Consider the following 18,183-nt stretch of genomic DNA (forward strand, 5'->3'; position numbering starts at 1 on the left):
GATGACCGATGCTAAACTGCTGTCATCATCCATTAGGATGGTGTTTATTGTTGATTCCACACTGCGTGCCGGTTTATCATACTTTCCTCTCATGTTTTCTTGCTGAGCCCTTGCAGGCAGCCTGTGCTGCTTGGCCAGCGCAGGCTCCAGTGCCTGGCCGTCCTGTCCAGCACCCACGGAACGCTCTCTCCAGGGTGCGCTCAGCTGCTGGACCATTCTGTGGTGGCGTGTTGCTGTGGGGAGGAGCACATCTGTTTGCGGATGCGTGTCACTACCTAGTAATGCCGTTTGTTACTTTTAAACTGTGTTGTACATGAGCTGATTTATAGGAAAAAGCCCTGGTGAGCTTCAAATTTCCGTCACCTGTTGTGTCAGCAAATGCACATACATTTTAGATTTTTTTTTTTTCAAATTACTGATCAAACAACAATGGGTCTTAATTACCTTTTCTTGTCCACAGTGTCCGGCACAGGGTCAGTGCTCAGCAAATATTGGTTTGGATGAATACTAGAATCCAAAAAAGGAAAGTCTCCAGCTACCCTTACTCTCTAAACCCATCAACTTTTAAAATTCTTTGTTTCCTTGCAGTTTTCGCCCATCTGCAGATGGTATTTTTAAATAGGTGTTGTTTTGCACATATGCTTTTCTTAAAATTTCATACATGGTACTTTTTATACCATGTTATCTTCATCATTATCCTCTTATAATTATATAATATCCCATAAATTATGCACATTGTTTTGTTTGATTATATAGTCTTTGGGAAGACATTTTCTTTTTTCTTTCTACATTTTCATAGTTTGGAGAAGGACTGCTTGAAGATTTTATCATGGCAAGTTACTTCTTTGTTTTATTTATTTATTTCATTTGTTTTTGACTTAGTTTTAGGTTACTTCCTCAGGATCTGCTCTAAAAATGGAATTATGGGGGAAAGAAAGTCATAGGATCTTGGGTTTGTTGTATATTGATAGACAGATTACCCCAAATTGAGCCGATTTGCAGCATGGCCAGCCAGCTGTGTCCACATACACCCAGCAGCCCATACACCCAGTAGCATTGAGTTAACGTTGGTGATTTTACTGTGCATTCATCAGCAACAAGGTTGACGGTCTTTCTGTTTTCTTACTATAAACTATTTATATATATCCCATAACTGTCACTTCATTCCTTTCTGTTACTGATAATATGGAGAAGTTTTAAGAATATATTGCTCTTTCCGCCTCCTTTCTCACTGTCTAGCTTGTTAATTGTCCTAAAGGACTTCCCTTAACTCGAGTTGCCTCACTGATTCTCAGAATAACTTATGGACGGCGAAACTGAGCTTTTCTCTGCATTGCTATCCACCTGTCCCAACAGGTGTATTAAGTGAGTCCTTTCTGCATCCTTATGTTGTCCTGGTTTGCATCATAAGATCTTTTAAAAATTTAAATGTGTTTTTGGAATTTCTTTTCCACTTGTTTTATTTTTCTAGTTTCAGACTGGCATCATGTAGTTTTATTGATTTTGTGGTTTTATAGTATTCTTTTTAAATCTGGAAGAATGAGAAGCCTTCTTTACCCTTTCCCCTCCAATATACTTCTTCTTGATTTAATAACTGTTTTGTGTGTACAAGTACCAAATCCTTACCTTTTTATAATAAGAACAATCAAGTGTCCTTTATGATGTTGCCTTGTAATTTAAAATAAAACTATGTCTGTGAATTTCTATGTAGAGCTCAATACTTGTCATCTGGTAGCTGTATGTGTCACTTTGAGTCATTTAAAGAATAGATTTAGAATTAAATTTTGCTTAACATTTTCAGATCGTTTCCTATCGGCTACTGGATACTTTTTGTTTTTTTTACTAAATTTAACCTATGAAACATCCCCTTACCTACTTGGAATTGGAAGTTCTAAGTGAAGGTCTGTAAAGTCAGACATGCGATATACACAGGGCCGTATCTAAGTTTCAACATGATTATCTGACAAAATGCAATTCAGGGGATGGGAGATATTCAGGTGAGAAGGTAGATTTGAAATACTTGCTGCTTTGCCCAGATTCCGACAGGCAGCTTCTCAGTTGTTCTTTTGGTACCAAGAACAAGAGGAACCAAACAGGGTAGAGGCTGTTCTTGGTTTTTCTCTAAAAAGTGACACTCACTACAGAAGACAGTGTTCGGAAAACCAGACCCCTCAGCGAAGAAATGCGGGTTTTAATCCTCAGGCAATTCCCATTTGGAAGTTTCCAACAAACAGCAGCAACAGCCAGCTCCTTTTCTGTGTCTGGGGTCCTTTCTGTTCCCATTGCTATGACAACGGGGGGAAAAAACTGTGTTCGGGTACCTCTGGATTCTAGATCCAGAAAAAGGTTCAGGCTGTTTGTTCAAAGAGCAAAAAAGAGTTGTCTGTTTCCTTGTACACAGAAGAGAAAAAATAATCCTTATGATTCAAGAGAAAAATGGGTGGAGCTGTCCTTTTCCATTCTTTCACATAAATTATAAGTCTTGATTCCAGCCACCACACCTTTTAAGAAAAGGTCCAGGGCTGTTGTTTCAGGTGAAACTCTGTACCACAGTGACACCCTAGCCTGGTCTGCGGCGGCAAAAGGACAAAAGGAAGGAAGTTTCCCTTTTAAATCCCCAGGAATTTTTTGATGAGATAATATTACAGAGTGAAATGTCTCTCCTCCTATTCGTTCCGTGTTTGGCTCCAGTGTAACAGTAACCCACTTAGAAGCAGGCGGCCCTTTTGAAGTTATTTTAAACTTCCAGCAGAGTGTGGAGATATTGTAGCCTTGGATAAGAGCACCACCAGCCCCGGTTTCAGTTTTGCCCTTTCAGACGTGTGGAAAGTGCCCCAGTATATCTCAAGGATTTTGTACTGAAAGCTTCTTAAAGAGCTGGTCTTGGTTTCAAAGCTTGGCTTGATGTCTTGTACCCAAGGGAACGTAGTTCTATTTCTCCAGATACTTAACCTTGTCTGACATAGTCTTTGGGCTTTGAAGTTCCCGTAGAGTCTTTGTCCATTAACAAAACAGTGAAACCATGATAGCCAACCTCATCGGGCTCCGAGAAATTTGAAGAGGGTCCATCTTCATGTTTCAGCATAAAACCAGATGCTCGATACCTGGCACTGATGGTGGCCAGGACTCTGCCCTGCTTATTGTTAGCCATTTTGCCCGAGCAGCTCCTTGTTTGGAAATGCAAGTAAGATGTTCAGCACCCCTTGCAGAGGTTATAGGATCTGTCTGTGTCTGGGAGAAAACTGGGGCTCCCTAGAACAACCACCCTGGTTGTTGTGTCTGCCACCTCTGTAACACCCAAATCCACATCACACTCTGGTGCCCCCTGGAAGTTATTTGGCTTATGGGGGTGGTGAGGGCTGCTGGTTCCTTCTGCACCATTCTCCCTGAATCATCCGTGTGCTGTGTTCCAGCCGTCCCCAGCCCAGGGCCTGGGGGCTCCCGAGCGTCGTCCCAGGCAGTCCTCCAAGTCCATAGTCCTGTGCAGGTTGCCTGTTGGGGTCTCTCTTTGGCCTGATGGAATGCTTCCCTGCAGGACCCAGAGAATCGACTGGAACACCTGGAGGAAGGGGACATCTGTCCAGCAGTGCCTACGAAGATCTTAACCAAAATAAAGCACGTATACGTTTACAGAAGGGAAAGAGTACTTCATGGCTTTTAATTAAAAGAGCGTTCCTCTGGTGTACCCTTTGCCATCCCTGATTGCTATTCTCAGAGGCAACTACTTTCAATTATTTAGTGGTTTCTTCTGCCGTTCACCTCTGGGAATATTTCTAAATTTCTGTCAATAATTTCTAAACCTGCTTATACTGCCTCATATTTTTAGCCCATTTATACATTTTTCAACTTCCTACTCTGGAAGATGGCGATTTTGTTCTCTTACCCCCCTCATCCCTTCCCCTGCCCTGCCTTTCCACCTCCCCACCCCCATACACACATTTCCCATCTCTGCATTTTCCCAATGTAGTTATATCACAATCAATGTTTAGATCAGGATTTACGTTATTATGGCTGTCACTGTTCCCAGCCAGGCCATGCATGCCATACCCTGCTTATGGTTTACAATTCTGGTGTGACTTTTTGGTTTTTTTCTGGAGTTAATAACTGTCCCCCCCGCCCCATTACTTTAGTTTGCTCTCTGATTATCACATTTCATTCTCCTGTTCGGGACTGTAACACTCTTCTCAGTACTGTCAGTCCCACCGGGTGATGACTCAGGTTGTTGTTGTTTGTTTGCTTATTTTGGGAGCTCTCCTGCAGCCCTCATCCTTCTGACCCCATCTGGGCTGGTCGCCTGGCAGGCTGGTGGCATAGCTGTCCTCCTGGGATTTCCGTCTATTTTTCTTCTCTGTTGGATTCTCTGTGCCCTGGATCCCATGCCTGCTTCTTCCTCGGTTTATTCCCTTGTTTTCTCGGAGCTGACAGCAGCTTCTGAGATCAGACAGGGGCCGGGAATTTTGAGGTTTTGCTTTTTAGGGGAGGAATCCTCTCTTCCTCTTCCCCCTCCATCACCCTCATAAAGCACTGTGGTGGGCCTGCCTGAGTGAAGGGCAGCGGCGTTGTGTTTTCTGCACGTGGAGAGTGTTACCTGCCTCTGCAAGCCCAGCTGCTGAGACCAAGAAGGAACAGCCTTTGCTCCTGTGCCATTCCCAGTAAATCTTGAGATTGCCGGTAAAGTCCTGGGAATGTGTTTGGTGACTTGGGGATCAATGACTCTAAGAGCCGGATCTTTTAAAGTTCCGGCAGCAATTTGTTGAAATCCTGACCTCTTTGTCCTGTTCCCTCACTTAGCCGAACAGAGACGCAAATGGCTTCCCCAAACAGAGCTGAGATGCGGAAGCAGGCCTGTCTCCAGGCTGAGGGCTGGAGACACCCAGCAGTCATTTATTGAGCACCTATTGGGCACAAGGCTCTGGGTGGGGTGAAAGGGGACCTCTGAGAAAGACTCCTTGTAGGAGCAGGTACCCATCCCAGAGGAGAGGCTGAAGGAACTGTGCTAAGCACCATGTAAAACATTTGGGAATGTAGAGGTGGAAGCAACTAGCTATATTGGTGCATTCAAGAAAGCTCCATGGAAGGGCTGACATTTAAACTGGTCTTGAAGGACAGAGAATTCTAGGCAAATGCATGAAGGACAAGCAAACGTGACATGTCAAGAGAAAGTGAAGAAGGAGAGGGCTTTCCCACTGATTGAGCGTCTACCATGCAGCTAAGATTATATATTTTATCTCATTTAATCTGCACAGCACCCTGTTGAAGTGGATGGTACTGTCCCCATTTTACAGATGAGAAAATAGAGGTTTATAGAAATCGAGTCATCTGCTCAAGGAGGTATGCCTCATAAGAGGCAGGTTTCAAAATATGGTTACATGATTCTAAAGCTCTCATCCTCTCCATCCCCCAAACACCCCTCAGAACAAAATCAGGAGTGAGGCAGCCAGAGGCACCGCTTCTTAATGTCAAACCTCCCGATAGAGGACTAACTGGGAATTTGCCTTCAATTGACTTAAGCCAGGGTGTTGACATCCCGAAGTTATTCTGAGAGCACAAGACCAAAGTTATAACTCAGGACATATCTTCTGTTAAATCCTCACACTTTAGTGTGGCTTGTTAATTATTGGCATTTTTCTTCTCCAGACCTGCCCCAGGAGTTTTGCTTATCTTCTCATTTCAGGCTGTCCTTCTCCTCCTTCAGTATTATCTGTCCAGTGAGTTTTTGTCAAGTTCCATTCTAGGTTTCTGAGTTTATTTGGTTTTTCCTTTATGTTTTCATTAGTGGTTCTTTCTGACAACCCTGAGTTCTTATACACGATTTAGCCATTTTTTTTCTTCCAGTTTTGTTTGACATACAGCACTGTATAAGTTTAGGATGTAGAGCATCATGATTTGACTTACATACATCATGAAATGATTATCACAAGAAGTCTAGTGAACGTCCATCATCTCATATAGATACAACATTAAAGAGAGAAAAATATATTTTTTCCTTGTGATGAGAACTCAGGATTTATTCTCTTAACCATTTCATATGTAACATACAGCAGTGTTCATTATATTTATCATGATGTACATTACATCCCTGGTACTTATTTATCTTATGTCCTGGAAATTTGTACTTTCTGACTACCTACATCCAGTTCTCCCCACCCCCAATTCAGCCATTTTTAACCTTCTTAAAAATATGAAGGCAAAAACTTCTTAAATTTCAAACATCTGATCAGGTAAACCCCACGCACCCAAACATTTTAACAAAATAAACTCAGAAATTCCTATAATTGTTAAATGCTTATGTGCCGCATTAAGTTCAAAGTTAACATGCTTGAACATCATTCATTGAAATCTCCTAAGATTAATTTTGCACACACAGGTCTTATGTGTAGTCACTGCCTGTATGTCACTGGCTGGTGTCAGCATGTACGAATTCACAAGCGTGGTTTTCATGTGATGACAGCCTGGAGCAATAGTGTGGCAGCAATGTCTCACTGAATATTTAGAATATATGTGTTTCATATGTTGGAGGTCCTCATTCTCCATAGGTGACTGTGGTCCAGAAAAGGACTTTGGGATCTTTTTAAGTTAAGGGCTACTGTTTCTCAGTAGACAGTAGAAGGATTTGGCTGGGGCTTTATCTTGAAACGTGGAACAGAAAATAAGTTTGTATTTGAATTTAACAAGTTAAATTATAATTGCAACTTTGTTCTGATTTCTGAGAATGAAGAGTGAATCCCCTGTTGGCAGTGTTGGGATATTTCCAGCAAAACTGTCTGAGAATGTGGATGTGACATCCTTCGCTTACGTTTGACTCCAGCAGCAGGATCACCCAAAGTCATTTTTCCAAAAATGTTAGAGAACTCTCTCTTTTCCCGAAGTTCTGTCTTAATCCTTTGATCATTCTCTGTGGAAGCCCCCATGTGGATTTCTTCTTTAATCCTTAGCTAGATTGTTTGCCATTTGCTTTGAGTGGATCCTGTTGCTGACTAATATGACTTTGGTGGACTCTGTTATATTTGCATCATTGGCTGATTTGCGGTTCTAGCTTGCAATTTATCGACATGGTCTAGTCACTCTATCATCTGATAGACCAATTAGCAAGAGGTTGCTGTAAGGATTAAACAAGATAAAATACATAAACAGAGTAATATAGTTGATGCTCAATTAACAAGAAAGCCCTCTCCTTCACTTTCCCCAGACTTGGCATATTCGTTTGCATTTTATGCCTTTGCCTAGAATATTCCATCCTTTGACACAGGTCAGTTTACGAGTGAATATTTTCATGTTATGGCTTCCCTATAAAACATTCTGCTGAGCTCATAACTTGGAGCCCTTGGGAAAAGAGAACCCCAGGGCGTAAATGTTTGGAGACCTAGGGTGGCGGGCATTTCTGGAAGCTGATGCTGTCATCAGGGGTGAGCTGAAAGAGACCTGAATTGTACAATATTGGCAGGTGAGTCAAAGAGGCCAGTTACACTTGAGACGTAGCTGAGGTTGAATTCACAGCCCCAGTAGTTTGGGTCTCTGGAGATACAGACTAGAATACGGAACTCAGAAGAGAAGAAACTCCGGAGTGGAGCTGGGAAGGGGGAGGATGGTGAGGTCGGTTTTGGATGCTCTGAGATGTGATTTTGGTGGCCCTTTACCCTCCCTGGGAAAATAAACCACCCACGCCAACCGATTACACCCACCAGCACTTGAGAAAAAATTCCTTTTGGTTTTTAAATCTTTGATCCCTGTGCAGAAGTCAACACCCTTGACAGGGCTGACACTTTGAGCTGCTCACAGTCACCCCAGTGACAGCGGATGCTTTGAAAAGGAGTCTTGGGCCCAAGGAGGGGGAGGGCCCCACATGGGGTGCGGCCCAGGGTGCCGGGGGGACCTCAGCGTGTGTGAGGCTCACGCAGTTGGGATTTCCAAGTGCTCCGGACGCCCTCTTGCCATGCCTCCCGTGGCCACGTGTCCTGCCCCGCAGCTCGAGCCTCAGCTTCTACTCCTGCTTCTGCTGCTCTGGGTTCACAGTCCCGCCCTCCTCCTCCTCCCGCCCTCCCAGGCCCCCCCTTCTCTCCAGCCGCCCCACACCGTCCCTCCATCTCCTCCCACTGCAGCCTTTGCTCTTCGCGTCATGTGTGTCAGCGTTTGGCTCGGATCACATCTACTTTAGGTTCGTTTCTTCTCACGCATGTACCTGTGCTCTCCCTAACTTGGCATTTCTCGGAGTGTGTCCCATGAAACAGTGTGAGCATATTAAACACAAAATGGGTTGATCATCAACGGGTAGGAAATGCTGGTTTTAGCAAAGGTTAAAACCCTTTTAAGTTATTTAAACCTTAGGCCTCTGCAGAGCTTTAATTTCCAAATGTAGATCCCGAATCCCTATGTCGTGTTCCTCAGCATTAGTTGCGTGTGCAGGAACCCATTTATCATCGTGCAGGGCTAGTATTCTGCAGGACACAGTTTCCCGAAGGGCTCTGGTGCTTGGCTTAGGCTCTGGAAGGGTGGAAACCACATCGTCCTACACTGTGGATTCCCATGTTGGCTGAGGGCAGTCATTTCTGAGTAAACTCTTAGGACTTTTTTTTTTTAATTTATTTAATTAATTAATTAATTTATTTATTTATAATTTATTTTGGCTGCACTGGCTCTTAGTTGTGGCATGCGGGATCTTTTAGTTGCAGCGTGCATGCGGGATCTAGTTCCCCAACCAGGGATCGAACCCGGGCCCCCTGCGTTGGGAGCGTGGAGTCTTACCCACTGGACCATCAGGGAAGTCCCTGACTCTTGGGACTTTTTAAAAAAACTTATTTATTGTGGTGAAATTGATACAGAATTTACCACTTAAGCCATTTGAAAGTACAATTCAGAGGCATTTAGTACATTCACGGTGATCACCCATCCATTACTATCATCTGATGCCAGAACATTTTTATCACCGTAAAAGGACTCCTGTACCTATTAAGCAGTCACTCTCCGTTTCCCCCTCCCCCAGGCAGGCATCCACTAATCTGCTGCTTTCTGTTTCTATGGATTTGCCTGTTCTGGATATTTCATATCAGTGGAATTATACAATATATGGCCTTTTATATCTGGCTTCTTCTGTAAAGTTTTAATACACATACAAAGTCTTAGACCTGCATGATTCCTCTGCTTCCCTCGACGCAGCTCTCTATCACTGACCAAACCCTATACAGGTGTAAGTAACAAAAAGCACCTTTCCCTCTGGAAACCTCCAAGGCATATGGCCAGGTTAAAAATATCATGGAACTCTGTAGAAAAGTGTCAGTAGTGGGGCTGCCGTTGACGTGACTTGACCTGGGATGTCAGGAAGCTGACTTGAGCCCAGCTGGGAGCCACTTCCTGGAGGGTCAGAAGTGCCTGGCTCTTGGCACGACTGGCTTATTGCCCTTGCCCATCCTCTCCAGTTGGAGATCTGCATTTCAAGTCGCTCATCATTTAATAACCATCGAACATCCTAGAGTGGGCTGAGTTTTTCAGGGGCAGCTGGAGGGAAGCTGTGCCGTCCACTGCACCGCAGGACCCTCCTTGGTCCTTTGGGCAGACTCTTCGAGCCTGAGGGCTGGTGCAAAAATCATATGTCGCAGGCTTCCCCATCTCAAGTCCTGCAATTCCCAGGGCAGTGTTATCCTGTGCCCGCCATGAAGACAGCTGCCGGCCACCGCTTAAGCTCGCAGGGCTCACCCTTCCTTGTGGTTCCATCGACTTGCCAAGGATCTCTGCCCTCTGGGCTGCTCCCTCCCCTCCTCCACTCACTCATCCTCTCCAGTCCAGGGCCACCATTGCCAGAAGGTGCAACCCGCCTGCCTCAAATTACTGTTCTCGGTACGCCGCTTTTCCGAAGAACCTGTGGTGCTGTCCTGGTGTCCACACGCCTTCCTGATTTTTGAGCCCATCTCTTTCTTCTTGGTGTCGGCTGTGGCCCCCCATGCTGCTCAGGTAGCCTCTCCTCTCCCCCTGAATCCCTCAGCTCCTCGTCCCCGGGCGTGGATGGCCGCCCGTCCTCTCCCCTGCCCCGGACCCGTCCAGCTCTCCCTGTGAAGCTCAGCTGCAACTCTGGCCACCTGCACCAAACTCACATTACACTCCCACACCACCCAGTTCAGAGCTGGCAGGCAGCCTTTCTTTACAGAGATTTTACCTCTTAGTCTTTTCTCCCCAGTCAGGTGACCAGCTCTCAGAAGAAGGGACAATAAAGTTAAGCAAGTGGAGTTGGAAGGTACTGGACTGTGAATTCAAGGGCCAGGCCACCCCTGGGGCAGCCACTTGCTGGCTGCGTTGTCTTGGAAAAGCTGTTTATCTTGAACTTCTCATCCGTAAAATGAGTGGGGGATAAGGAGGGTGTATTAGTTTCCTATTTGCTACTATAACAAGTTACTACAAACTTAGTGGCTTAAAGCAACACAAACTTATTCTCTCATAGTTCTGGAGGTCAGAAGTCAAAAATGGGTCGGCAGGGCTACGTTCCTTGTGGAGGGTCTAGAGAGAATCCTTTTCCTTGTCTTTTCCAGCTTCTGGAGGCGGGCTGCCTGCATTCCTTGGCTCATGGCTCCCACCTCCATCTTCTGAGCACATCACTCCAACCTCTGCTTCCCTGGTCACATCTCCTCTGTTTCCACGATTCCCTTTTTTCCTTGTAAGGAGCTTTGCGATTACATTGGGCTCACCCAGGTAATCCAAGATATCAAACTTAATCACGTCTATAAAGTTTCTGGTGCCTTGTAAAGTAACGTATTCACAGGTTCTGGGGTTTAAGACATAGATGTCTCATGGGCCATTATTCTGGCTAACACAGTAGATTCTTCAGTCTCTTGTATCTCTAACATGCCATGACTCTAAAGACATATTTCTTCCAATTATTTAAAGAGCTTAGCACCGTGCTAGACTCCTTCACGTCTCGGTAAGTTAGGTTTATCCACAAGGACTTCCTCTTCTCAGATGGTTATTAGGGATTCTAGGGTCTGATAAAGCTCAATACTAGAACTGTGAGCGCAAGCCATAGTATCATTCTGTGTTCAGGCTTTCACTAAATGCACTTATACTAGTAAAAATTTGACAGTGCTCTCCTACCTATCTTTGATTTTGTGTTTTGCAAATTTTGAAGAAACCTCAAAGAATTTCATCTGTTTTCCAGTAACCAGGGGTAGCCTTTAAACAGCCTGTTAATTATCCTGGTGATTCTGCCGTATGTCTAGTGGTCTCTCCATAAATTCCTGAATGTGTTTCGAGGTCCTCTTGCGTCAGTTGAAGTAGATGTGTTGTTAAGGTCTGGAAGCCAAATAGTTTTGGATGCTGACCTAGCTCGTCTCCTCTGTAGCTGCCACTGAATGTTATGGTATTTCACAGCCATCTAGACCGGGATTTATGTGGGAGTTACGCTGTCTCTCTTTTCCTACATCCCACTGGGGGGTGTCCACCTTGGGTGACCACTGCTTACAAAGCAGTGAGAAAGCATCTGTGAAGTCTATTTGTAGTGGCTCTATTGTGTTCTCCCCAGGGCTCAACTCATTGTACTGAAATAGGATCCACTCAATGGGTTGAAAAATGCATCCTCCCCATATAACTTTAAGTTTTGACGTTGCTTTTGACTGTCGAGTCTGAGACATGCACACCGGGAGTCAAGCAGGTCTGCAGCCTGCCTACTGAAATTTTCTTTCCATTTGTTTCCTAGATGCACCCACTGGGCCTGTGTAATAACAATGACGAAGAGGACTTGTATGAATATGGCTGGGTAGGAGTGGTGAAGCTGGAACAGCCAGAACTGGACCCGAAACCATGCCTCACTGTCCTCGGCAAGGTAAGCACCAGGCCCTCCAAATTGCTCCCGTTTTGATTGGTGTTCTCCACACCCTCATTTCCCCAATTCCTCAAATAGCCGGTTACGGAGAAGAGCCTTGCTGGCACAGCACTCTTTCCTGGCTGAAGTCATGTCTTGGAGCAGCCCCCCATGGTACCCAGAAGCTTGGACTCTGATGGCAGCTGCCAGCCTCAGAGTGGGCTCCACCCTGCCCACTGTGTGGCCTTGGGCAGGTCACTTCCCCTCGAGGAGTCTCAGTTTCTTCTCTGTGAACTGGGTTGAAAATAGAGATTCACAATCCCTATCTTACACCCTTGGGGCCAGATATTTCAGAATTCTGAGATTTGAGACATTTAGAAAGGTATTAAGATGCACATATTTTGTATTAAGGAACCCCCAGGAGATGTGGGGCCGTCCTCAGGAACCAAACACATGCATATTTGTGTAGCAAACTACATGGATATTCACATTAAGTGGGACAACTAAAATCTAAATAGCCCCATGTTAGTTCAGGGCAGCTGTGCCTCCAAATGAGTTCAGGGCCATTAAGTTTCGCTGCCAAGTAAGTTCTGAGAAGACTTTGGGGTTGTAGAGCTTTTTTGGTTTCAGAATGGCAGACAGCAATTATGGTCCTGTATTAGACCTTACCTCATAGGATGGTTAGCAGGTGAGATGAGATACAAACGTCTAGCAGAGGAAGCTCTCTAGAAATGTTTACTGCCATTGGCTATTGTTATTCCGTTTAGAAGTACTAAAAAAAAAATCTTTCTTAGCCTCAAGGGTCAGCATTACCTCTGGCTGCAGTATAAGATAAAAGACAGAAATACATTTACTTTGGAAAACCATCTGTCAATGATCTTAAAATATGACAGATAGCAACCTGTTTTGGTTTTTTTTTATTATTTATTTTTGGCTGCATTGGGTCTTCGTTGCCGCGCGCAGGCTTTCTCTGGTTGCAGTGAGCGGGGGCTGCTCTTCGTTGTGGTGCGCGGGCTTCTCACTGTGGTTGCTTCTTTTGTTGCGGAGCACGGGCTCTAGGCGCGGGCTTCAGTAGTTGCAGCACGCGGGCTCAGTAGTTGTGGCACACGGGCTTAGTTGCTCCGCAACATGTGGGATCTTCCTGGACCAGGGCTTGAACCCGTGTCCCCTGCATTGGCAGGTGGATTCTTAACCACTGTGCCCCCAGGGAAGTCCCAACAACCTGTTTTAAACTGGATCATTTTGTTAAAGGGAAGGGTTTGGAGAAAGTTGTTAGAATTTTGGTTGGAGGAAAGGTAGTATATCCTAAGGGTAGTGTTATTGCCTGGGTAATTTTTATATTCTCAGAAGCTGCTGTTCTAAGTATAATGGAGAGACAGCTGGGAGGAAAACAGTCCTGGTTCTGACCTCTTGAGGAGATTCAGGCCAGAGAAGAGGTGGTTTTGATGTAGGGAGCCTTTCCCACAGTCAAAGCTGTCCCAGCCGGTGTCTCCTGAAAGGCTTTTGGCCCAGGAGACCCTCATGGATCTAATCTGTGATGTTTGCGTCCCACTTGTCTTCTGAGTAGCTTCCGACCACTTGTCAAGTTCCCCTGCCCTTTTATAGAAGGAGAAGAAAAAAAAAACAAACAAAAAACAAAAAACCACAGGGACTATTACCTGTTTGGTTTATAATTCCTGAAGTTGAATCAACGTGTTTTAGGCAGCCCAGGCCCCGATACTTCATCATTTAAATAGTTGGCCAGAGCTGCCTAATGATGCTCAGAGAGCAGTGACCCCCTTGAGAATACGTTAGTGTTTTCCTAGGAGAAATGCCAGCTCCATCCAAAGATTAGGAACAGTGCTTTCCTTGTAGGTAGCACTCTCCTAATAGAATATTTTCTCCTGTACTTAAGCTGCTGCTACGCAGGGCTCAGCAGCTCGGCTTAATTTTGCTTTGCCCCAGTCCAGTGGGTCTCCACCTACGCGTCTGTTATGTCTGTAAATGGGTTGGAACAGGGCCCCTCGGGGACACCGCCTGTTCTCCCATGGCTTAGTGGTGTTGAAGTCCCTCAGAGAACCCAAATGCTCCTCCTCCGCCTGGGACAACCATGTAGTGGTTTGACTTGAAGAGTTCTGTATGGTTTGGCCTGCCGGCCTGTGAAGCCAGGGGGAATTAAAAACCCTCAACATATATTGCCTCATTAAGTATTTCTTGAGTTTATTCATTCACCAAGTGTTTATTGAATGCAGGGGCCCGGGAGCTAAGCGCATGGTTGTACCTGCTAACAAGCAGCACCCCGCTCCATGTTTCTCCGTGTTTGGAGAAACATGTTTCTGTTTGGAGAGGCTGTGGTGGTGGCCAGGCCGTATTTGCACGTGGTTAATTACTGAAATTTGGCTTAACACCTGAATAAAATCATTAACCAACCTGCTTGGGCCAGACGAAGCAAGACGGTTTAGCTTTTGCTTAAAACCTGGGTTGGTATAGGAGGAACAAAGAGTCAGGCATCTCTCCCTCTCCCTCTCCCTCTCCTTCTCCTTCCTCTTCCTCTTTCTCCCTCCCTCTCTTCTGCTCTCTCACCTTGTTCTTAAGTGTAGTTGTTTTCAGCTTCAATTTTATTAACTTCGCTAACTGTGTTTTCTTTCTTTCTGAGCCCCCAAGTGCAGTGGCAAGAGGCTAGGGTAGGAAGAGCAAAGTGGTCCTCATGGGCGGCCTGCTCGCCTGCAGACACACAGCATGGTTTTCTACCCTTTCTTTGCCCTTAGTGGTGGAGGCAAGAAGGAGGTGGGCAGCTAAGAGAAGCACAAAAGGAAGACGCTACAGCCAAGTCCCCGTGGGGGTGGGGGAGGGACTCCTCCTCCGTGTAGATGTTGAGACTTGTTGAAAACCATAGATGGGGGGAGGATGCTGCTGGGCGTTTGGAGGAGCCTGGGGGAGAAGGGGGAGAGCAGACACAGACCCCCTCTCCCTCCCCCATCACCTACCCCCATCACCCACCTGCCCACAGAAAGTGCCATGGGGTGAAATGTTGAAAATAACAGAGGAATGTCCTAAATTAAGAAAACATAAATGCCTCTCCAGGAGTTCAAATAAAGTTTCATTTTAAAAGGGAAATACATAGACTCATCACCTCGGTTTATTACTGAGTGCTTTTGAACTCCTCAAAAAAGGAACACTATAAACTCATGAGAGAAAAATGATTTATGATCCCCTCCTTATAATCTTTTTGATTCTGGAGGAGGCAGGGCAGACAGTCGGATCAGCTAGTGGGGCAGAGCTGGGGTGGGAGTGAGCTCCCCCAGAACGTAGCAGGCCAGGGCACCAGGCCAGGCCCCGGGCAAATCCCTTCCGCTTTCTGGGCCTTTCTTTTCCACTTCATGTGAAGAGGCTGTTCTGGGCTCCTTGATTGTCTAACATTTTGAACTTCTGTATCATATTAAAAATCTCCCCTTGATATTCTAGTTTTCGGGGATTTCTAGGTGCAGCCTTGAAAGGCTCTGTTAACCTGCAACAGTTTACGTCCTCGGAAATTGAAACAGAAAAAAATAGACATTACTGAGCAGCTTGCTATTGAAAGTAAGGGTCTTAAACCATCCCCAAAGTGCAGGAGTCTGTTTATGCCTCAGGCATTTTAACCCTTCAGTTCAAACAGTGTTTATTATTTAAGCATCTTATGGGATTGGTAAGACATTGGAAGGTCGACTTTAATAGCCGTGGTTCTTATGACTCTTCCACCTCATGGAGAGCGTTGTGGCAGGGAACACACAAGACGTGCTCAGATCTAACACAGCCCGCCTGGCCCAGATTCACCAAACGTGGAAGAAAACCAGCCTCCCTCCCTCACACCCCATGCTGGAGTGGACTCGTAGGGAGGGTTTTGAAGGGCAGGATGGACAACAGGCATGAAATTGGCTCTTGCCAGTCCTTAGGAGGAGAGCAGAAAGTTAGTAGAAAGACAAGAAAAACAAGGGATTTAGGTCAAAGAGATGCAGCTTTGGCTGAGTGACCTCGGAAAGGTCACGTCAGTTCTTGGGGCTCATGCTGCCCTTGTAACTGTGTTGGGGGTACTGCGAGGGGCCCTGAACACAGAGCCTGGCTCTCGGGGGACGCCGGCAAGAGTGTAAGAGCAGCCCTCGTGTGGTGGGTGCTCGCTGAATGCCAAGAGCTTTCCGAGCAGCATCTCCTCTCGTTGTCAGGCCAACTCTGGGACTGTGTCCAGATTCCCATCTTACGATGAGGAGATCTCAACCTAACCTGAGATCCAACGGCTCCCAATTGCTGAGCCGAGATCTGAGATCAGGACTGTCATGCCGCCGCATCAGCGCTGGTTTCTTCCTCTTGCCTCCTTTTGCCTTTGCCGGTTTTTCTAGATAAAAATCGGATGCGTTTCAGTAGTCACTGGCTGGGCAAGGACCGTTGGTCACATTGAATAGAAACCGTGCTTGAGCTGTGTTGAGCCGAAAGGGGAATCCGCTCTGGAAGCTCCTGAGTGTTGTCAGGGAGCCCGTGATGGGGGCGCTGCTGCTCCTCTGGAACCGCCGACCGCAGGGCTTAGGTCTTCTGGGAATCTGCGTTATTCCCCACCCCCCACCCCCCCCTTGGTCGGGGACAGCGCCGCAATATCCCTTGGCCTGTCGCTCTTGGTTTCAAGTCTAAAGGATTCCAGAAAAGGGATTTAGTGGCCCATCTTGGATCAGGTGCTCACCTGTAGTCTGGTCAGCTGTGATCCGGGGCTGGGAGCACGCTGCAACTGCCCAGCCGTGTGTGCGGCATGGGTGGAAGGTGTGCCTTCCAGAAGGAAGCTGGTGGGGACAGTGCTGGCCTACCGTCCCCAAGCAGCCCCCTCAGTCACCCAGTCACGTGTGCACTCACAAGCCGCTGGGCGATGGCCTCAGTTTATCCCAGGTCGGTCAGAGAGGCGCCACTTGGAAGAGCCTGCTCTGGTTCCTGTGTGCTGGCAAGAGTCACTTCCTCTTGCCCTGAACCGAGGGCCAGTCCCTGGCACAGACGGTGGTTGTTGTGAGTGAGGAGAAGCATGTCCCCGGGGCCGGAGGGGTTGGGGCTATGAGGCGGGCGCGTAACCTCCAGGAAGAGGGCGGGAAGAACGGGAGCAAGTTCCTCAGGGGATCGTTGAAAGTTGCTGGGGCAGGAAGAGGGTTTCGGATGCAGGAGTTTCATCTTCATCCCCCAGGAAGTTGGGAGCCACTGAAGGTTGTGGGGATGTTCATTGGGCAGTGTGTCTAGGCTGGTGGGAGAGGGGAGGGTCAGGTTACTCTGCTGGTGGGTGCTTCTGGAGCTGAATGGGCCCAGACGTCAAGTCTCTTGAACGCTTTGGTGAGGCTCTAGCCAGTGACGTTGCCAAGGACACCTCGCGTTCGCCTTCAGATTTCCCGGCTCTTCATCTCGCCTCTCCTGTTTCCACCTGCGGCAGCAGCCTGGCCGAGCGCACGGCAGGTGGACACTGCCGGGAACCGCCGTGCCTGTGAGGCGGGGAGCGGCTCGGCAGTCCTGGTTCTTCTGATGAGCGGTGCGCAACCCGGTGGCAGGTGGGGGGGTGCTCGGTGGAGAACTGAACCCTTGCGTTCACTCCACCGACCCACATCCAGCCCTCGGAGTGCCTAGGTAACTTCTTCAAAGAGAACAAAGACCTTAGTGACCAAAGTGACCGCAAGGCAGAAAACAGAATCAAAGGAATTTAATTTTTTCAGGATGGTTGGGAGGAGAGGGAACACATAATGGTTAAGACTGGGGTTTAGTCATCAAACTAACCTGAATTTAAACCCCAGTTCCAGCCCTTTAATCCATGTGACCTGGGATGGTCCCTGAACCCCTCTGCCCGTTTCCACCTCTGGAGACAGGAACCTCGAGGCACCTCAGGGAGAGAGTGTGTGTCAGGTTCACGCGTGGCTGGAAACACAAATTAGCAGCTCTTGGTGCCCATCCTCTCTCCCTCCCTCCCTCCCTCCCTCCCTCTCTCCCTCCCTTATTATCCTTCAGTTTCTTTCAGCACTCACAGTGCTGTTACTTAAGCAGTCAGATCCTTAGAGACAGAAAATAGAGTGGTGGTTGCCAGGGCTGCGGGAAGGGGAGAATGAGGAATTAGAGTTTAACGGGGCCGGAGTTTCAGGAGGAGGTGGAAAAGTTCTGAAGATGGGCGGTGGTGGAGGGAGCGGGGGGCTCGTCGTGCCCTTCTCGTTCAGGGTTTGGTCACAGATGGGTGTTTCCTACAGTATTGGGTCCCCCGGCCCTTAGGCCGAGCCCAGCCTAGTGCTCCTGAGAATGAGATTCCCCGCTCTGTCTCAAGAGCGATGGTGGGACTAAAATCTTGGGGTCTGACTTGAAAGGAAGGTGGTGGCTGACTGGAGCAGGGTCTCAGAGCAGCTGCCCCCATCACAGGCATTGGCCTCTTGAGGCAGGGA

The 18,183-nt window shown here is 47.0% G+C and overlaps 1 protein-coding gene across 1 annotated transcript in view; it reads left to right on the forward strand.

Moving 5' to 3' along the window:
* The window catches only part of ZNRF3 (zinc and ring finger 3), a 146,083-nt gene that overhangs the window by 79,907 nt on the left and 47,993 nt on the right, over positions 1-18,183 (forward strand). The window contains exon 2 of the mRNA XM_061169424.1: positions 11,678-11,803. Coding sequence (XP_061025407.1) covers positions 11,678-11,803 — 126 coding nt within the window. The remainder of the gene's footprint in view (positions 1-11,677; positions 11,804-18,183) is intronic.

The sequence above is a fragment of the Eubalaena glacialis genome, chromosome 15 (assembly GCF_028564815.1).
Source record: "Eubalaena glacialis isolate mEubGla1 chromosome 15, mEubGla1.1.hap2.+ XY, whole genome shotgun sequence".
Taxonomy (NCBI): Eukaryota; Metazoa; Chordata; class Mammalia; order Artiodactyla; family Balaenidae; genus Eubalaena; species Eubalaena glacialis.